The 20,347-nt window shown below is 57.0% G+C and overlaps 1 protein-coding gene across 8 annotated transcripts in view; it reads left to right on the top strand.

The window, feature by feature from the left end:
- Nucleotides 1–20,347, top strand: part of RAP1GAP2 (RAP1 GTPase activating protein 2) — a 52,441-nt gene that overhangs the window by 15,096 nt on the left and 16,998 nt on the right. For 6 of the 8 annotated variants that reach the window (XM_063174118.1, XM_063174119.1, XM_063174120.1 and 3 more), the window contains 2 exons: nt 17,780–17,864; nt 20,283–20,318. In XM_063174118.1, the coding sequence (XP_063030188.1) occupies nt 17,780–17,864; nt 20,283–20,318 (121 nt within the window). Of the gene's footprint in view, nt 1–10,579; nt 10,684–17,779; nt 17,865–20,282; nt 20,319–20,347 lie in introns of those variants that run through there. The other 2 variants (XM_063174122.1, XM_063174126.1) reach the window with 1 other exon arrangement.

Raw genomic sequence — 20,347 nt, forward strand, 5'->3', positions numbered from 1 at the left:
TCAGGGCTGCTGCAGCAGTTCTGCAGCAGAGCCCCCTGTACCCTCCTGTCTCCGCCGTGCCAGGCGGGCTGGAATGCTGTGCCGGTGCTGTGGGCACGCTGCCATGCTCCTGCCGGGGCAGGGCGAGGGCTGGCGCCACGCTTCTCTCTCTATCTCCGCCTTTCCTGCCCTGGCCAGAGGAGGGAGTTTCCTTGGAGCTTTTGATGAACATCCACTGCTGCTTGCAGAGAATGCTTCCCACAGCCCCGTAGTGCTTCTGCTCTGTGGGTAGGCTGCTTCCTTAAGTGGTTCTGTGACTGGGGCTCAGCCGGAGCCACGTTTCATATTTGTAAAAGCTTTTAAAATTATAAAAATATTATAAACCCAAACTTTTGGGGGTTTAGCGCCCTCTTGTTATTGCTGCAGCCTCTGTCGGAATGTCCTGGTTTAACCCGTGGCACAGAGGCACCAAGCATCGGAAGTTTTCTTCCCCTGTATAAGTTATTACCGAAAATCGGAGCTGCTTTCCGCATGCCTGGAGCAGCTCAGGGAGCCTCGCGCTGTGCAGAGGCAGCGAGCCCGGCCCGGGGCACCGGCCGGGGTGGGAGGGTGAGGGATGCGGGGCGAGCCCTGCCTATGCCCCACGGGGCCGATGCCCGCACGCAGTCGGGATGAACGCACCCACGCAGGCGGCGCTGGGGCCCCAGCGCGGCGCTGCCTCCGCCTGCCTCTCCGTTCGCTCCCTCGGTTCGGGGCCCGTTGGTTCCTATGGTAACCGGGATGTGTCTGAGGGACCGGAGGGCGGGAGCGGCGTCGGGAGAGGCGGTGGGGAGCCCTGGCAGCGCCAGCTGACCCCGCCGGTGGCAGCAAAGGTGCCAGGGCTGCAGGAGGGCAGGGAAGGCGTTGTACAGGGCTCCGCATTCCGCACAGCTGGGCTCTGTGAGCGCCCCGGAGCTCTGGTCTGGGGGAGGCTTGGGGATGCTCTGCTGACTGTGTTTGGGGGTGCACGTCCCCAGGGGGGGCAGCAGGCACTGGTGCTGCTGTGCTCGGCTGCTGGGGCTGTTGAGAGCTGCTGGGACTGGGGCTGTGCGATGGAGACTGAGACACTTGGGCAGTAAATGGGATTTGGCATTTGCAGACCCTGGGTTTGGTTTGGACCAATTCCGTTGTGATCCCTACTTTTCTGTTACATTTTATTATTCCTTACCCACTTCAGGGGAAAGCGCTTGGAGCTGCTGAATCCCCTGGGCTGGCAAAAGGGGAATCGTGTCCAGAAGCTGCTCCCCAGCCTTGGCTTGGTGTTGGTGTTTTCTTGTGTCCCATGAAGTCTCTGTAGGGAGCTGGAAGTGTCTCCAGGCTCCCGGGGGCACAGCTCTGTGCAGTCCTGGTCACACATGGGGTGTTTGAGGTCAGGTTGTGCTGCCAGGAAGGGAAGACCTGAGCCAGATGGCAGCTAAGCTGCTTCCCTGGTGGTAAGGTCACCCTGGAGGAAAACATCAGCCTGCAAAGGATCCTTGCATGTCAAAGAGCAGTTCTGGCCAGGTGAGCCAGCCAGGTGGGTTTGCTTGCCTCTCACAGGAGCCCAGCAAGTGCAGGAGTCCCCAAGAAAGCAGGCAGAGACCCTCGAGCCCCCTTGGCCCTGTAAAATCCTTGGATTGGGGATGCTGGAGGTGGAAAAATGGTCTGGTGACCCATGGGACCCTTCCTCCTCCTGTGTGGAACAGTGGCAGGGTGATGTCCCGTGGGGGCTCACCAGCCCTTCCCCTGCTGACAGCTCCTCAGCTTTGTGCTCTGGTTATTTGCTCATTGCTATTGATGGGGTGCACTGAGAAACCACAGAGCTTTAAACAAAAAGATCAGTAAAAAAGCCCCCCCTTCAGGCAGAGTCACCTCTTCTTTCAGCCTTATAAAGCAAAAATAGCACCAAAAGAATCATGTCTCTGTGGAATGGAGGAGCCATGCACAGCAATTACTGGGAGCCAGTGTGTGTGCAGTCAGAACTCACATGAAAGAGCATGTGATGCTCCTCTGCTGATGGCAGCAGGAGGATGAAGGTGGGAAGAGATGAAAGATTTACTCGACCTTCGTAAAAAGAGCTATGTCCAGGCTTGAGGTTCTTTAATATTTGATGGGCTGGAGCTGAGTTAATGGGAAGATGTGGGAATGATTTAGCATCTTGGAGCTGGCTGCACTGACTATTGCACTGATCTTGGAGGTTTGAGCTTGGGTCCTGTGAGGACAAGGTCTAGCGAGCAGATTGCATCTAAGTAAATTCCTTTGACTTATTAGCACTTCATAAATGGATAATTGCATGTAAATGTATGTTTTGCAATTATATTTAGCCGGAGAAGCACATGCAAAGGAAATGCTGTCAGAACTACTGCAAGCAGCCAGCTGCAGCACACAGGGAGGTTTCCCATCTCCGTGTCTGTGGAACTGCTCCTCTCCATTGCTGATGGGCGTGGAGCCAGCCCAGTGCCAACCCCAGCAGTGAGCCCCCACAGCATGCCCTGCATGGCTATCCCAGTTCTGGAGCCTGGCAGTGCCCCCCTCCTGTCAGTGCCTGGAGAGGGACTGAGTGTGCAGGGCCAGGGTGCAAGGAAGGCTCTGTACTTGCACAAAACTTTAAACTCAGTTAAAGCCAGTGCTGAGCTGGAGGGCAGAATGAGGCTGGGCTGTCTGTCCCCATGGGTCAGTGCTAGATGGGTGTTAGCTGTGCACCCAGCTGAGTGCAGGAGAGCCATGGCTGGGCATGGCATGCCAGGCAAAATGAGTCCGTGTGTTGGCAGCAGGTCTGTGGCTGGGTTCCTGCTGGGATGAAGCAGTGCCAGGGAACTGCAGGTGTGTGCCCAGGGATGGTGACAGGCCTCTGCTGCTGCCACGGCTAGGGGCTGCTACCAGCCCTGCTCACCATCAGCTGCTTGAGTGGCCTGCCAGGATGGTGGCAGGGCCATGGTCTGTCCTTCCCCTCCAGCCCGAGGACTGGTGGGAGATTTACAAAATCCAGCCAGTCCCAACGTCTCGCTGCTATCTGTGGCAGGCAGGCTGGAGCGCTTCTCTCTTCGTGGAAGGGCAGTTATCGCCCTGGCTGCCTGCCCACACCCAGCCCTGCGCCCACACAGCATCCTCCCAGCACGTCTCACAGCCTGCCTGGGACAGAGAAAGCTTTCACAGGAGGAGGAAGGTGCTGTCAGCTCTGAGGACTTGCAGTGTTTCAGCCATTTAATCTGGTAAGCCTTAGCTATATAAAATTCCAGGCCGGGGGAATGGGTACTGGCACAGCTCCACTGATGCTCTCCCTGGGTACTTGACTCTATGCTTTCCTCCTAGTGGCCTGGTGTAGACATTGGGTTCATGTGAGGGTTTGTTCCTGCAGAAAGCCCAGGCAGGGAGCAGGGAGGTGGGCTGGGATGTGGCGGTGACGTTGGAGGTGGTGCAGCGGTGAGTGCCGCCCCGTCCATATGCTGAAATGTTGTTGTTGCTGTCAGACAGCCTTCCCATATTTAAAGCTAGATTATCCACAATTACATCTGCCCAGAGGACTGAGCAGCCCCACATGGGTCTATTTTTAGCTCTGTCTCAGAACTAATAAACTGTGCTGGTTTCTCCTCCTGCCATATTTATGGCCTGTCAGGCTGGGAGCTGTTTGCAGCCGGAGGGCGGTTGCTGGGAGAGCAGCCACCTTCAGAGAGCAAATATTGTCCTGATGGGTGGAGGGAGCCATGATGGCTGTGGTGATTGAGCCCCATCTGCCCTGGGTTTGGTCTCTGTCTGCAGAGTCACTGAGGTCACCCAGGCAGGGTCTGCAACCACTTGGGGTGGTTTCTGGCTTCCTCTTGGCCCAGGCCATGCTCCCACTGGCCTCCTCTTGGCCCAGGCCATGCTCCCACTGGCCTTCCCTTGACCCAGGCCATGTTCCCACTGACCTCCCCTCGGCCCAGGCCATGTCCCCACTGGGCTCCCCTCGGCCCTGGACAGGGTGGGTGTGATTTGGGGACCGTGAGCAGCCCCACGTCTGCCGGGCCAAGGAGCCCAGAGCAGGGTAGGCAGTGCCGGCGTGGCAGTGCAGGCATTCTGCCAAAGCCCGTGGTTTGTTCCTGATGATAATTTTGTTAATTACTGTACGCTCTCGCCGGCTGTCGCTTTTCCTGCCAGTTGGCAGGGCCTGGCTCCAGCCAGCCCGGCAGGGATGGGCGGCCATGGCACCCAGCGGCGCTCCCGTGCCATGCTCCTGCTCTGGAATGGCCCTCTCCATCTCGCCTGTTCTAGTTCCAGTGGGGCTTGTGGTGCTCTCCGTGACCCATACCGTTCCCAAGGAACTCACATCTTCCAAAGCCTGTTGTGGAAACATGGCTCATCTCAGGCTCCCACCCAGAACAGACATGTAGAGGCTTGACAGGTACTTGAATAGGTCAGAGTCGTTTTCTGGGTCTCTGTGAAGTCTCAAAGGTCAGTCCTTTCAGGCACTGTCCTGTCTCGTTCCTCTCAAATGTTACTGGTGTCACACCAGGGGCCATGACAGCTCCTTTCTGCTACAACAATATACTGTTAATTCCCAGTTTGGAATGCAGAGTCCACTTTCTAAAGCCCTGACAAGCTGATCTGGGTCTCCTGTTCTTGATCATTGATAAAGTTACACAGTGTGAGGTGATTTGAAGAGGAAGATGATGGGTCTGCAGCTAAAAACTGCTTCATTTTCCATCTTTTCTTGTTTGGAGCAAGAGGCAAGGAAAAATCTGTAGAGCAGCAGAAACCCCTGGATTTGATTGACTTCAGAACGTTCCCTGTAGTACAGATGTGTCAGAGATAATACCTGTGTTTTAGCTCCGCAAATTATATGTCTTTTAATGCTTTCACATCAAACAAGGTGTGCGAGGGAGGCGGGTAATTGAGATGGTGTCATCTCCAGAAGCGTGGCTGGGGCCCAGGTGCTGCTGCTGCTGCTGCCCCCCCTGTGGCACTGGGACCCCCCTGCCCCCCTCCCTGCCCACCTCCTCCTCCCACATCCCTTGCAGCACCCTCGGGAAGGGCACGGCTCCATTGAGGCTAAAGTTCGGGCCTAATCCTGAGCTTCCCAGCAGGATTCCAGTGGTGACTGGTTGGCACAAAGGCTCCAGGGATGGTCTTTGCTCTGCACGGGCAGGGCTGGGGCTGAGCAGGGTGCTGGGGGTGCTGGAAGTGTTGGGCAAGTGGCACATGTTAGTGGCTGTGCCTCCAAATCTGGCTTTATGAGTGATGTTAATGATCAATGCTGACATTTAGCTCACTGATTTACTAGTAAAATTCAGAGGATCTGCTCATGCTGTAAAGACTAATTTCCTCTGCTGATTTGATCTAATTTAATTGGATGCTGAAATCTTGGAGCTCATCTCTTCAGGAGGCCTGTGTTCACAGGGAGAAATACCCCAAATTATCAGGAATACAATTTCTATGTAATTGTGCTGCTGTCATGGCCATGACTACCTCGTTCTGTGTCAGCTGTGCTGTGGCTGATGCTGCCCCCAGTTGCCACCACACAGGCAGGCTGCTGGGCAGGAAGAGCCCAAAGGTGACTCACTTGGGCTGTCTCAGTTACAGAATAGGGTTTGGTTCATAGCCAGTGGCACACAATGGATGGGAGAGGTGTATAAGAGACTCATTGTACCCACAGCTTGCTTTGTTCCTTGATAAATGAGTCTTGGAAAACCACCCACTAGTGCATTGATGTGTTGATGGCATGGTCAGTGTTCCAGACTCCTGTCACTGATTGCTCTTGGGTCACTGTTCTTTCGTGGCTTTCTTAAAGTTCTTGGCTATGGCTCAGGTCTTACCCCCTCTGGAGCTGTTTGAGTGTGTCTGTCACACACGGTGCTCAGTGTCACCTGCACACCTGCAGCCAGGAGCCTTCACTGGGCTGCTCTGGAGGCTCTGTGCCAGGCAGGCGCTGCTCCCAGCACCTTCCTTAGCTGTGCTCCTCAGCATCCCCTGTGCCCAGGGGAGGGGGACAAGACCCACCTGGCCTCAGCTGCTTTCTGCAGTGAGAGTTCTTTCATGTTCTTTTGTTGTGGCTTTGACCACTCTTTCTGCCTATTGCTTGGGAGGGCTGGAAATTGTGCTGGGGAGATGGGCACTCCTGGGCCTGGCTTGGCCACAGCCCAGGCAGAAGGTCGATGTGGAGTGCACTTGTGACAGGGATGGGCTCTGGACAGGGCCAGCCCATCCCTGTATGCTTCTCCTTGAGCTCAGGGGTAAATTTCTCCTTTCTTGCACTTGAGCTCTGCTCCTCTGTACAGGAGCCACTGTGCTGGGCACAGGGACCGTCGGGGCTGGGGCACTGCTGTGCTGGGGGGCCTTGCCAACGTGTGGGGTGGGAGCTGGGGCTGCCCCACGCCTTGGCACACCATCCAATCTCAGAATTGATGTGGTGTCAGGGTGGCTGTGGCGTGTCACACCCGTCTCGCACCATTTCTGGGGAGATGGGCTCACTGTGCTCTGTCTCACTGCCTGCATGGAAGAGCTGGCTCTGTGCTTTCCTGGGATTGCCTTCATGTCTTTCTAACTGAAGCCATAAAATAAATTTCTAATCAGATTACTTGGGGCTGGATGTAATGTAGTCTAAAGCTCTATTTCTTGTGATACTTCTGTAAAAGTGGATGCCCTCTTATCCTCCTCCTGCAGCACCAATTGAAACACTATAATCACTTTCTCCCTCGTTTGCAAGCTTCCAAATCCATTTCTGCCATGCCAGGGAAATCGGGATGTGACTGCTCCTTTGCAGGAAAGCAGTTTCTATTTCTGGGGTATGGACTGTGTTGCATTGTCTCCTTTTGTTCCTCCCTGGCTGCCAGTCCTCGGTGCTGGTGCAGCTGCCCCATCTCAGCTCTCCCACCTGGGCAGAGCAGGTGCTGTGCTCTGGTGGCAGGCAGTGCCCAGAGGGGCTCTGGGCGAGCGCCTGGGCAGTGGGGAAGGGTCCCGGGGTGGTGGGGCAGGGCCTGGGCAGGTCTCTGGGCTCCCTTCAGCCCCTGAGCTCAGGCAGGCTGGGCTGGCCGTGCCTCCAGCCCGGCTGTGGCAAATGCCTGGCATAGCTCGAGTATTTCTGGCACTGTCCCTCGTGAGTGAGGGAACCAGAAATATCCCCTGCCCAAGGAGGCAAGGAGGGTGACAGGGACGTGTCCTGCGCTGTCTGATGAGGCAGTGCCACAGCTCTGGCCAGAGAAGCCCTGAGTCACTGGAGCTGGGCTCAGGTGTGAGCAGGGGGCTGGCTCCTCCGCAGGTGGCTGAGGCAGACTGGTGGGCTGCTCACCTATGGGGGGCTTCATCTTACAGCAGCAGCTGTACCAAAGCCAAAGTTATGACATAAATTAATGGCTTCATAATAACATTGATAGTGTCATTTATTCATGGCAGATCCAGTACTCCTAGGGGTAAAGGCTCAGTCTTGTCCCAGCCTGGCATTTTCAGGTCCTTCTCTCCCAGCAGTGTCCAGACGGCTGCCAGGTGATGAGTAAATCACCGTGTGTAATTATCCTGACCTGTCCTGTTCTCCTCCAGCCCCTCAGGCTTCCTAGCTCACTGCCAAACTGCTTTGTCTGGAGCAAAAGTGTCAGGGCATTTTTCAAGGGATATATATTCCTTCAAAAAACAGGGGCAACTGCTTACCCTGGAGGTAATTTAGTCACTAACAGGGTGATACTGCTGTTTTAAAGGAAGGATGGACATTAAAGGAATGTCTTGATCTGCAGCGTTCTCTCTTAGGAGGTGTCCTTTGGGACATCTGGAGAGCTTCTGGGGGTGCTGGCCCTGACAGGGCGTTCCTATGGCAAACGTTCAGGAAGGTGATGGATGCTTGGTGGCATCGCTGCGGGAACAGGAGGCTGGATGGAGTGGAGAGGGTGAGGCATGGGGAGGACAGGCAGGGCAGGAGCTTTCAGCTGCACCAGCCCTGCCGCCCTGTGTGCCTTCCTAGGTGTCCCTGTCCATCCTGCCCTGTCCATCCTGGAGCAGCTCCCAGGTGGCAGAACCCAAGAAATGCAGGGCAGGCTCTGCAGGGCCTGGCTCAGCCAGAGGTGATGTCCTGTGGGGCAGGAGGTCCTGGTTCCTTTTCCTGTGTGAGCCCATAGCCCCCAGCCCACCCCAGCCCTCGCCATCTATTGTCTTCTATAAATGACAAGTCAGCTGCAGTGAGTCCAGATGCCATTATCCACTGTGGGCTGGGCCCTGTTTAGGTGGAGAGGAAACCTGAGTTTCTGCTCAGTGTTTGTCTATTTCCAAATAGGACAGAATTGAACATCTTTAAAAATCAATACAAAGCCACTTCAGCATAAACCAAGAGGAGATTAATACTTAGCTTGTCTGGAAAAGGGGAGGAGAGATGTGGAAAATGTCTCCAGAGAGGGAGACTCAATGAAATTCGAATCTGCCTGTTTAATGTGAGAGCTAAAAGATTTAAAATTAACCCCCTCCCCCTCCATTAATTGGAAATTAATTTGAGAATTGGTGTAATTTGGCACAGAAATAGGATCTAATTTTTTTTTTTTGCTGTGCCTGAGGAATTTGTCAGGCTGATAGCTTCAGCTTGGAGGAAAGCAGACAGGTATTTTCTGCAGGAAGAGATCTGTTGATCCATCAAAGACTTTATTGAAAGGCTTGGCAGTACAGGTAGCACCCGGGTTTAGCAAGATTCATTCCTCTTACCAACTTATGTATTCTCACCAGCATTCAGAGTTTGGCATCATCTGATGTTGTTCTGAGGAGATAGAAATGCCTTTTGGAATTTTTGGAGAATGAGTTGGACTTTTTCCTGTGAGAAAGTGGGTACCTCAACACTTGTCTGCTGGAATTGCTGCTGCCTCTCTCCCCAGGGACCTCGAGATCTGGTGAAACACAGAAATACTGATCCTGGGTTTCAGTTTGGGTCTTGGCTCTCTGGAGTGCTCCATGTGCACAGTGTAGGTCGGGATGGGTGCTGTGGTGACACTGAAATGCTGTCTGGTTCATTTGGGGTGAATTCATGCGGTGCGCCAACAAAAATAACATCACACCTGCTTTTATCTGGCTTACAGTAGGATACAGAAAGAGATTACAGCAATGATAGGGGCTTTGTTATGGTGGCATTTAGGGAATCCATCTGATTAGAGATTCTGCTGAAACATTTAGATAGAGAAGGCCAGAGCTGAGGTTGTGTTGATCTCCTTAAGGGTGGTAGGCAGGAGGGTGACAGGCGGGCTGAGGCAGCAGGAGCGGCTGTTCCCTGCCAGATGTGCTCTGCGGCCTCTGCAAGCTGTTTCTCCTGAGCAAACACATTTATTACAGGCTTTGCCAGGGGAGCCCCATGCACTGTTAATGATTGACTGCCCCAGCTGGGGGTTTCCAGGCAGCTCCGGCTCTGTGCGTGGGGAGCAGGGGCCTTTTTGGCCATCCTTCCCTGGGAGCTGCTCAGGTCCTGCTCAAATGGATGGTGGATGTGCTTGCCTGCAGCCTGTGTGTGCCCCATAACAGATTGCTGTTTGTGGCAGGGTCCCCCCAAACCCTGAGCTGGCTGTGGCACTTGGAGCTGCCCCAGGGGCCCTGCACCTGTGTGCCACTGCCGGGGAGCTCCTGCCCTCCCTGCTCCGAGGCCAGGCTGGGTGCACCCACCCAGGGCAGTGGGCTGGACCAGCTGCAGGAGGATTGTTTGACTGTTCCTAATGGCTGCAGGGGTACGGAGAGCCAGCAGGTTTGGGCAGGTGCCCGTGTCCCGTCCTGGGCTGGGTGGGTGCTCTCACGAATGATCCCGCACCTGGATGTTGTCTTGAATGATCCCACACCTGCTGGCAGCGGGGATGGTGCTCCATCCCTTAGGCTGGGAAGTAGCTCAAAGAGCTGTAGCTTGTCCTGTGTCTAATTCCTGTGAAAATTGAACTGGCTGAGGAGAGAGGTGAGATAAGGGGGGCAGAGGGACCTGGGTGTTTTATCACCATGGCAACGAGGACTTCCAGGGAAAGGTGCTGAAGTGAGAAGTAGATAATTTACAGTTTACTTAATAAAAAAAAGAAATCATTTCCTGGAGGGAGCTGTGTGTCAGCTCCCGGTGCGAGGGACAGGCTGGAGGCCCCGTGCTGTCCCGATGCCGCGGGGAGGGAGGGATGCTCCATGGCAGAGGGATGGATGGCAGGGCCGGGCTGGGACCAGCCGGGAGCTCCTGCGGGGTTTGCTGCGGTGAGGACCCGTCTGTGGGGCAGGAGCGAGTCCTCCCTCTGAGGGGGCTGAAGGGGCTGCGCTGGCGCTGCGCCCCTCGAGGAGCCCGGGCTGCGGCAGCCGGGAGAGCCGGGAAAGCCTCGGTACCGGGGCGCCCGGGCTGTGCCGCCGACCGTCCGCTCCCCGGGCCCGTGACGCGCTCCGAGCCCCGCCCGCCCGCGGCCCGGCCCGGCCCGGCCCGGGGGTGTCCGGGGGTCTGCAGGGAGGGGGCAGAGCTGCCGCCATTCCGCAGCGGCTCCCGCGGGGCTCCGGTGCCGGCCCCGCGCTCGTTACCGGCGGCGCGGGGCGCGCGCGGGGCGGCGCGGGGCGGGGGCGGTCGCGGCCGTGGACGCGCCGCCGCCCCCGCCGGTGCCGGCGCTCGGTGGCGGCGGCGGCGGCAGCGGCGATGTCCCGGGCGGGCGGCAGGACGCGGTCCCGGCGCGCGGGGGTGCGGGCGGCCGTGGTGCTGATCGGGCTCCTGCACCGCTCCCGGCAGAGCAGCGAGAGAAGGTGACGCCGCGGGCAGCGCCCGGTACCGTGGGCCGGGCACAGCCGGGGGCTGCGGGGGACGCGGGGCCGGCGGCGGAGGGAATTACCGGGTGGGGTGTCGGCGGCGGTACCGGGAGCTGGAAACGGACACCGGGGTAACCGCGACCCGCTGGCGGTGCGCGCCGGGCGCCGGAGCGGTGCCGGGGAGCAGGGGCCGGTAACGGTGACCCGCTCGCCGTGTGAGGGCGCCGGGAGCCGCGCTCCGGCCCCGCTGGTCAGTGCGGGTGTGCCGGGCCCGCACCGGGCAGGTGAGCCCCCGCTGCCGCCGCACCGAGAGAAGCAGCGCCGTGCTCGGGGGGCTCCGGGCGGCTCTGCCGTGACTCGGCTCCGCAGCTTTGTCTGCGGCGAGAACAGCTGACACACGGTTTCATCTTTCATTGCCGAGCCACGGGCTGGACTTGGTGTCCAACTTTGTGCCGTAGGAAATGGCCTGCTCGCAGCGCTCCGCGCGGAGCCGCTGCTGGCCTCGGAGACTGACTGACCCCGCGCTGATCCCGCGGGCTGCCCGGGCAGGGAGCTTTCTCCTCCCGGACTCTGCTGCTCCGGCAACTTTGCCGTTAAAAATAGTCAGAAATATGCACCCGAACCTCGCAGTGTCTGTACCTCTGTTTCAGGGTGGAAGCAACATGGGCCCTGCTGCAGGCTGAGGGGTTTTTTGTTTCTTTCTTTTCCTTGGTGTAATTCGTGATTTTGTACCAAACTAAAATGAGTGAAGAAATGATTATTTGCAATCGTTATTGTAAAATATTCCCTCACTCCCTAATTTATAAGCGTGAAAAATCAGAGTGAGGTGACTGAGGATGAAGCTTTTTGTCTGCCATCAGTTGTGGATTGCAGGGCTTGTACCCCATTTTTCAGTGCTGCTGGCATTGGGACTTTGCCTTGGACAGCTGGTGCCATGGAGAGCAGGATGTCAGTGATGCACCAAAGACTGAGCATTGGTGTTCCTGGGGAGTTCCTGTGTCACTTGCTGGTTTGAGGTATTTTTGTCTCCCTTGCTGGGCTCTTAGGTAGATCATCGAAGCAGAGCGGTTGGGAAAAGCCAGCGTGCAGGTCCTGAATGAGCAGCAGCAATGTCTGCTCACCTGAGCTGAGCCGTGGCTGGGTCCCCTGTACTGGGCTGGAATGAAGGCATGGGGACTGTGCTGGGGCTCCTGCTGGGCTTGACTGTTCCTGCCCTGCTGTTGCTCCTGGGGTTTTGTCCTGTTTAGCCCAGGCCCGTTCTGGCCGTAGCTCCGCCCTTGGGCCATGGGCTCCAGCTACCAGCTGGTGTGTAGGGAGGGACTGGCTGGCTGGGGTCTCTCCTCCTGCCTTCACATGTGTGGGGACTGTGCAAGTGCAGAGTGACACTGGGGGGACCCAGATGATCCTCTGGATGTTGTATCCAGTGAAACTCACTGGCCAATCCTGCATTTGCCTCAAGGGCAGGGAGTGCTTTACTGGTGACACAAGGAAGACTTTGCCTTAGAGTTGTCTTTCCCCCAGGTACGAGGTTTTTATGAATGAGCTCAACATGACACTGGAGTGCTTAGAAAAAACCTGGCTCTGAACTTGCACTGGAATCTGCCCCGTGATGTCTGAGCCTGGTTTTCCTTTTCTTTTTTTCCCCCAGCATCATGTTGTGCACAAAGTGTCTCAGTGCGCCTCTTGCTGCAGGGTTTACTGAGTGCAACAAGAGTCACGCAGATTTCTCAGGGGGAGAAAAAGACCCTGAGGAGGTTTTTTCTGTCTGCCATGGACTGAGGAGCCTCCATGGGAGTGATTGCAAGAATCCAAGCAGTGCTTTACGGTGGTTGTTTCATCTTATGCAAGCTGCCAGGGCCATCAAAGTGACATAATCTGCAGGAAAAGGAAGGGACTGCTAGCGGCATCGTCAAAAGGGACTCTGTTCCTCCACCTGCTCCTATTTGCTTTTTTCCCTCCTACATTCAGTCTTTGTTCTGCATTTGCAATTGAATTTTGCTTTCCATGAGCCATATGCAAGCCTGGCAGGATCAGTGGCAGCTGCAGAGTCTGTGGTGGCCCATGTCCCTCCTTGTCAGCAGCCCAGCAAAGTGCAGTGCAGCACACCAGGCTCCCCTGGCAGAGCTGGTGACGCTCACCTGCCCCCTCCACCTGCGCTCTTCTCACCTGTGCCTCCCCTGCACACCTGAGCTGGAGGGGAGGAGCGGGGAGGTCTGGGGGGTGGCTGCTGCTGTGGACTCCTCCTTTCCTCTGAGAACCTGGGATTTGGAACTGTATTTATATCTAAATGAGTTTTCCCAACTGTCCCACGTGCAAGTGAGGTGATTCTGTGGTGGCTGCCCTCTGGCAGGGGAGAGCTGGTGGGTGGGTGCCCTGGTGTGGGGCATTCTCCTCTCACAGCCCTTTGGCAGCAGTGCCATGGCGTTTGGAGACGCAGGTTTCTGGGAGCTGTTCTCTGCAATTTGCAAATTATTGAATCAGCTCAGAAACGGCTGCCCGAGGTTCCTGGCTCGGGTTTGGCAGGAATAGGATCAGACGAGCCTTCTGGTCTGAAAATGTCTGCAAGTGCCTTGGCTGATTTACCCAGATCTGCAGGAAATTGCCACTTTCTCTGTTCCTGCAAGGCAGAGTAGGCAGCACATTTTGTGAAAGATAAAAACTTCTTTTCACCATTACTTGCATTTTGAGCCGCACTGGTCTGGCCTGGCCTGGCCCAGTGGGAAGCCCTTGGCCAGCTGGGCAGATTCCAGTGTCTGTAGAGGTGCAGGCAAAGCAGGAGTCAGCCCCTTGCTGGCCCCCCTGCCCAGCAGGATGGGCAATGTGTGCTGCAGCAGGGACCCCATGGCCGGGCAGGCCGCTGGGATCCTGCCTGCTCAGGCACACAGTGCCCTGAACTGTTCAACAAAGTTTATTTGCTGTTTGGAGGGGCAATTAAAGCCAATCCCAGTGGCAGTTAAATGTCACCTTTCTCTGAGCAGGGCTGAGGACAGAGTGCTGGGGACGCTGCATGTGTGCAGGTGCAGGCTGGCAGTTTGCAAAGATGTAATTTATTGCAAGAAATGTAGATGAGAAAATGCTGCACTTTTTTTTTGCTGACTCTCAGGCTTCGATGTGAGAAGGCAACGCTGCTGAATAGGGCTAAGCTGAGCCAGGACATAACAAGGTAAATGAGTTTCTAGGGAAGATGTTCCATAGCAGGGGCTCTGCCCAAGGGTCCTGCAGCTCTGCAGCAGCGAGTGCTTGGGCTGCACCCCATGCCTGGGGGGGATTCTGGAGCCCCACAACTGTCTGACATCAGTGGGAGCCTGCAGCAGTGCATGTCCTCTGCTGATGTCCTCCATGGGATGAGTGATGATGCAGCGAGATCTTGCCTGCCTGGCATCCTGGGATTGGGTGGAGAGCTGCTCAAAGTCAGGGCAAGGTTCTTCATTCAGGCACTCACTGCAGATTTCCAGGTGTAAACTCACAGCAAGGTGCCCTTGTCTGTGATGCAAAAACCCACAGTTTTTTTTGGGTGGTTTTTTTTTTTTTTTTTTTTTGGTTTTTTTTTTTTTTTTGTTTTCTTCTGCAATTTGTGAGCAGCTGGCAAGGGCCCCTGGCCGTGCTGCTCCGCCTGGTGTGTCAGCAGGTGCTCGTGTCCCGGGAGCCAGGGGTCAGTCTCAGCTGTGTGGGGCATGAGAGGAGCCCCCAGAGGGGGGACGAGCAGCCTGTGCCCCACTGCCCGCTGTGGGCAGCGCTGAGCCTGGCTAGGGGCAGGATGGAAAGTGATAGGGAAGCACATCCCCTCTGGAAACTTAGGAGATCAGGCATGCAATATGAAATAAACTAAAAAGGAAGCAGCTGGCAAGGTGATGCCCATCAAGGATAAAAAATTATGAGTCCAAAAATAGAGGCTGTTAATTTACAGGAGAGTCATTGCTGACCTTCTCAAGGATGAGGCATCTGACAGGCAGGACTTGTTGCTGCAGGAGTTTGGTACCTCCTTAGGCCAGGTTTGATCTGTGGAATTAAGCACAGGCATACGGGTAACCTGGGCTGCTCCCATCCCATTTGCACATCCTGACAGAGTAGAGCCAAGCACATGTGGAGCATTCACCATGTCAGGTAATATGCTGGCATCTCCCCTCCCCACCTGGGGTTTATCTAAAGGTACTGTGTTGATTTAGAGCCTGTCTGGGAAACAAATCAGATGGACACAATGAGGAGGTGGGAGGCACTGGGGGTTTTTCATTAGGCTTTGACTTGAGAGAGCAGGAGAGAAGTGAGCACCGTGAGTCAGGGTCTGGATGGGAACACGCCAGGGGTCCAGGCAGCCTTGGCTCTGTGCTGAGCAGCACTTATTAATCAGAATTTCAGTATGTCAATGGGGTTTACTAAATACAGGATATTAATTTGAAGGTGCTTTGGGACTGTGATCAGGGATGCTTTAAAGAGCAAGACCTCACCTGCCCTTGCTGTGCTGGAAACTCACCGGTGTCCGTGGTTTCCCCCCAAAAAGGGGGGGAAATCCCCATTTTCTCCCTCTGGAAGAAGCCAGGAGAGCAGCCCTTGGCAGGTGGGCTTTGCCTCCCTAGAGCTGACAACAGGTCCCCAGCACAGTCCTGGGGGCCGGGATGGCTGGGGTGATCTCAGACTCCCTTCGGAAACCCTGCAGTCGGCCCTGCCATAACCGCATTAAGGTATTTCCTTAATTAGATTTACTAAGAATGCAGAATTCTAATTCTCTCTTTTTCCTTGTCTCTTAATTTGCCTAATGAGAAAAACAAAGAAATAATTACAGAAGCGATGCCCACGTTTCCTTCTGGAGAGGCTGGTGTCCGGCCGCCGGCTCCTGGCCCTTCCTGTGCGCTGGTGCCCGGCCGTGGCCCTGGCCAGGGTGGACACGGGGGCATCAGGGGCGGGCAGAGCCCCCTGGCAGCTGCCAGGTGCCCCCTTGGGGAGAGCACACAGCGCTGTGCCCTTTGGCTGCCCATGCTGGGGCTGTGCCTCTCCTGTGGTGCCAGGGAGAGGCAAAGGGAGGTCCCCAACGCCCATGCTCACTGGGGTGGGCACCTGCCACCCCTGCTGTGCTTCAGGCTGTGCAGAGAGGCGCCCTCAGTGCCATCTGGGGACCGGGTCACTGAGCGGGGCTGCTGTGAGCCCCGGTGCACTGACAAAGGCGTGCTAACCTTCCCCTGGCTCATTTACCATCCCCCGAGGGCAATCAGTTTGGGAAACGGGCGCCGGCCCTTGACCCCAGCGCTGATGGCGGGCTGAATCATCGGCGTCTGTGGTTGGACTTTACCATAACAGATTCTCAGAGCAGGGGCCCGTTCCAAGCAGTCGTTGGGGATGGGCTTGTTTTGCTCTCCCGGAACTGCAGGAGCAGTTCCAGCAGTTTGGCCCCAAAGAAGCAGCCAGCATGTGACAGAGGAACATGTTGTTAAGTTGGGTGATTTTATAATACTTAGAATATGATGCTATGGCAACCCACTACAAATCCCAGATCAAATCAAATTATTTGTGCGCATCCCTGTAACTTTAATCTTTTCAAAGTCGTATCTGTTTTATGCCTTTGAGGCCACTGTGCAGCTGAGTGCAATCAGGCAGAGCTCAGGGTTCAAAGCAAGGAGAGCAGAGGATGAGTGGTTTGCTCCAGATCAGGCTGTGCTTTAGTGTCCTAGAAAGTCAAAGAGCAAACAAGGAAAATCTGTCATCTCGGCATTTTTCAGCAGCAGAGACAGGGTGAGGTTGTGGAGAGCAGAGAGGGAAGGAGCTTGATAAACAGTATGGGTGAGCAGGATGGGAATTCTGCTATTGCCCCACATTGCTTCACTTAATTTCTTGCACTGAAAAACTAGAAGATACCAGGAGCTCAAATGAGGTGTAATAATGTAAGTTTAACCTGCTCTGATATGAAAAAGAGAGAAAGAAGATTTACTTTGATTTAATGTAATGTGAAACACCAGTTCTTGGTCTGGATTCACATTTGGGCACAATGCAGTGGGTATTGCCCCCGGTGCCTCTGGCTAAGCCCGTGTTGCTGGCACAGCCCAGGTGGGGCCATGACTCCCCTGGCTGTGAGTAGGATGGTGCTGCTGGTGCCGCTTTGCCTCCCCAGCATCCCTGCTGCCTCCCCAGCTCATTCCCCAGCCCCTCCGTGCCTGCTGAGGAGGGGCTGCAGGCACCCCTGACCAGCCGGCGTTTGCCACCCGCTGTCGCAAGTCCCGGGGCCTGGGAGGGCAGCCCGGGGCGCTGGGCCGTGGGGAGGGCAGGCGTTTCAGGGGGTGTTCCTGCAGCAGGAGCTGTGCTGGAGAGCCCGGCGGGATCGGTGCCGGCGCCGCGTGGAGCATCCCGGGGCGCGCTGCCATGGGAACCAAACCTCGTTACCGAGAGATAAACAGTTGGACATTTTGGCCCGGTTTCTGCAGGACTAACCTGGCAGGGACGAGAGGAAACTAAATTAAATCTCAGATTTTCTGACTCCCGGAGGAGCATCTGGCAGTGCCGCTGTGTGATGGCGTGGCTGCCTGCCCGGGAACCGCCGGGCGACGGGGATGGGAATCTTGTTCAGGGGAGGGCTGAGGCCGTACTTTCCCAAAGCTTAGGGGACTTTTGGGGGGCTGTCTTGACAGCTCCATGGCACAGGGGCTGCTTTCTGCTTTCCTGTGGTCTTGCATCTTCATGATGCTCTTGGTACTTCCAAATCGGGTGCCAGGTGCTGTGTTGGGGCCCTCAGCTGTGTCCCTCCCGTGCTGGGGTGTCCCTGGGTGTCCCTGAGCCTCCTTTGCTGCCACAGGGCTGCTCAGCCGCAGGTCCTGCCCAGGTGGGGAGGGAAGCCGTGGGGATGGCTGGCTCCTGTCATAGGAACAGCCCTGCTGTGCCTGCACCACCAGCACTATACCTGGGGACTCGCAGCCCACCCTGGGCACGGGCTCTTCTGATGGCTTTTATCACCTCCTCACACTGTCTGCTGGGTTTTTTCTCAGATTCCAGATATTACTGTACAGGCAGCTGCACAACCCCGGCTTTGCCAAGGGAGATAACGCTTATCTCCTGCCTGGTGCCCTGGCTGGGGCGGGGGGAGCTGACCTGCCTGTGTTTGGTTTTCCAGGAAGCAGGAGCTGCTGAACAGCACGGATGTGGCCGTCCCGGAGCGGCCGCTGTCCCCCCCGCTGACGGCGCCCCCGACCATGAAGGTGAGTGCGGGGCCGGCTGCGGAGCGCCGGGCTGGCGGGGAGCGGAGCTGCCAACGCAGCGGCTGCAGGGAGCGGGGCTGTTCCCGCAGGAGCAGCAGCAGGTGGTGTCTGCGATCCAGCCGGCAGCCTGTTCCGGCTCCGTCCCTCTCCCCCCGCGGCGGCGGCCGTGCGTGCGGCCCGTCCCGTACCGACGCTCCCGTTCCGCCGCCGCGAGCGGCGCTGCCAGGCGGGGCGCTGGGTCCCGGGGCTGCTTCCCTGCCAGCGACCCTCCCAGCCCCGGGCCGGGTGGCTCTGTGTGATTCCCAGTGTGATTCCCTGCCAGCGACCCTCCCAGCCCCGGGCCGGGTGGCTCTGTGTGATTCCCAGTGCGATTCCCTCCCACTGACCCTCCCAGCCCCGGGCCGGTCGCTCTGTGCCCGCATGGGCCGGCGCTGTGCCCGTCGCGGGGCCGGGCACCTTGAGCTGTGCTTGTCCCACCCGCCTGTCCCCGCAAACCCCACCTGTCCGTCCCCGCAAACCCCGCCCGTCCCAGCAAACCGCACCTGCCTCCCGCCCAGCCTGTTCCGGGCGCTGCCACCCTTTGGAATAACAACCCGGCTGCGCCTCTGGCTTGAGGAACCATCCCCGAGGGGAGGCGGGGCTGGGCGGGATGGCCGGGCTGCGGCTTTGCTGGGTGCCCCTGAGGAGCTCGGGCTGTGCGGCTGATGCGGGCGGGGAGCGATGGTAATAGATTTCTTCTATTCAGGAAGGTAACAGATTTCTTCCAGGGCTCTGACATCTGTGGGAGAGTGCTGGGCAGGGGTGCCCAGCTCTGCTTGCTGCCCTCCACTCTGCTCCTGCCTGGTGCAAGGTTTTCTTTCCGTCCTTTCCTTTGTGGCCCAGCAAAGCTGGCTCTAGGTGTGCACAGCTCTCTGGGGAGCTGCAGGCTTTGCTCAGTACGTGTGGCATTTTCTGTGGGGCTCACTGTAGCACCTGGGTCTGGTGCCACCGTGAGGTCAGGTCTTGGCTCTGGTTACTGGTAGAGCAGGACCTGAAACTACCCTGGAACATTTGTACCTGGAGATAAACAGAATCCAAACCAAGATCAAACTAAGGAGGACTTTCCAAAGAGTATTCTGCTGTGGGCACAGAGCTGTCTGAGCCTGGGGTTTTTCTTTTTGACTCCCTCAGGTGTGTTAGGTGAGGAGGGGCATGGTCTAAAGCTGGAAACAGCCAGGGCGGTGTCCGAGGCACAGCTGCCCCACCTGTGCTGGCAGCCACAGACTGCTTGTGCTGTATATTCGACCTTTGCTCACCACAAATATTAAAGGAAAAAATGTCTCTGAGACTTTTCTTTTCCTTTGATTTTCATTTCTTCATCCTCTCCTCTGTTTTTTCCTTTTTTTTTTTTTTTTTTGTCTTTTGAGAAATTAGTCTATTCTAAGGGCTCGCTAAAAATCATCCCCCTTGCCTTTCCCCTTGTTACCATGACCCCTTTTTTGGCTCCAAATCACGCGTGTCCCTCCCGCGAGCCGTTTCTGGCCGCCGCTGGGATGGGGGCTGCTGATGCCGCGTTTCCCTGGGGGATCTGCCGCTCCCGGCCCGGTGAAAGGAGGGCAGAGCCAAGGGACGGGGCGGGGGCGGCCGCCTCCAGAAAAGCCACTTAGGGGCTTAGGGGAGAGCCGCGTTCACAGCCGCAGCCTGGCTGGGTGCTTTGTTTGTGTGTACCTGGCGGCAGCAAGAGCTGGGAGGGGGATCGGGACTGTCCGGCCGGTCCGGCTGCTGCGGAGCGGAGCGGAGCGGTGCGGGAGCCGCGGCCCCGAGCAGCTCCCGGACGGCCCCGCCGGGAGCTCAGGTACATCGGAGCAGGGTTACCTGCAGGTGCCGAGGCCGAGCGCGGCTGAGCCGTCAGTGGGGTCCGGGCTCTCCGGAGGGGCCGTGGGGGCTGCGCCCGCCCCGGTGGGCTCCTGTCCCTGGGCCCCTCGGTGTCGCCCAGGGTGCAGGGCCGCTCGCCCTGTGCGCGGCTCCTGCCCCGCGCTCCCGAGCCGGGCAGCACCACGGGGATTCCAGCGGGAGCAGCTCAGTAATCTCTTTAGTTCCTGTGGCAAGGGGGATTAACCCTGCGCTGGGCAGCCCAGCACCACAGGCAGCAGCTTCACCAGTGCTGCTGTGATTAAGAAAATAGATGATTCAAGGCCCCTGATCAAACGTGCTCAAAGCTCGGCATTTTGGGGGTCGAGGGCTTCTGGCAAGGGCAGCTGCAGCAATGATGCTGAGCTCCAGGTGGGGCTGCATGGGAATCCCAGCTGCTTGGTCACATTCAGGGAGCAGGACAAGTGCTCGGGGTGGGAGTCCAGTGTCCCTGCTGTCATGTGGCTTGGACGGGCTTGCTTTGTGTCTGCTTTTCTCAAACAGTCGATTTCCTTCTTTTCTTTTCAGTCGGCAGAATTCTTCGAAATGCTGGAAAAAATGCAGGTGAGCAGCAGTGTGCCTGCCAGAAACTC

The sequence above is a fragment of the Melospiza melodia genome, chromosome 21 (genome assembly GCF_035770615.1).
Source record: "Melospiza melodia melodia isolate bMelMel2 chromosome 21, bMelMel2.pri, whole genome shotgun sequence".
NCBI lineage: Eukaryota > Metazoa > Chordata > Aves > Passeriformes > Passerellidae > Melospiza > Melospiza melodia.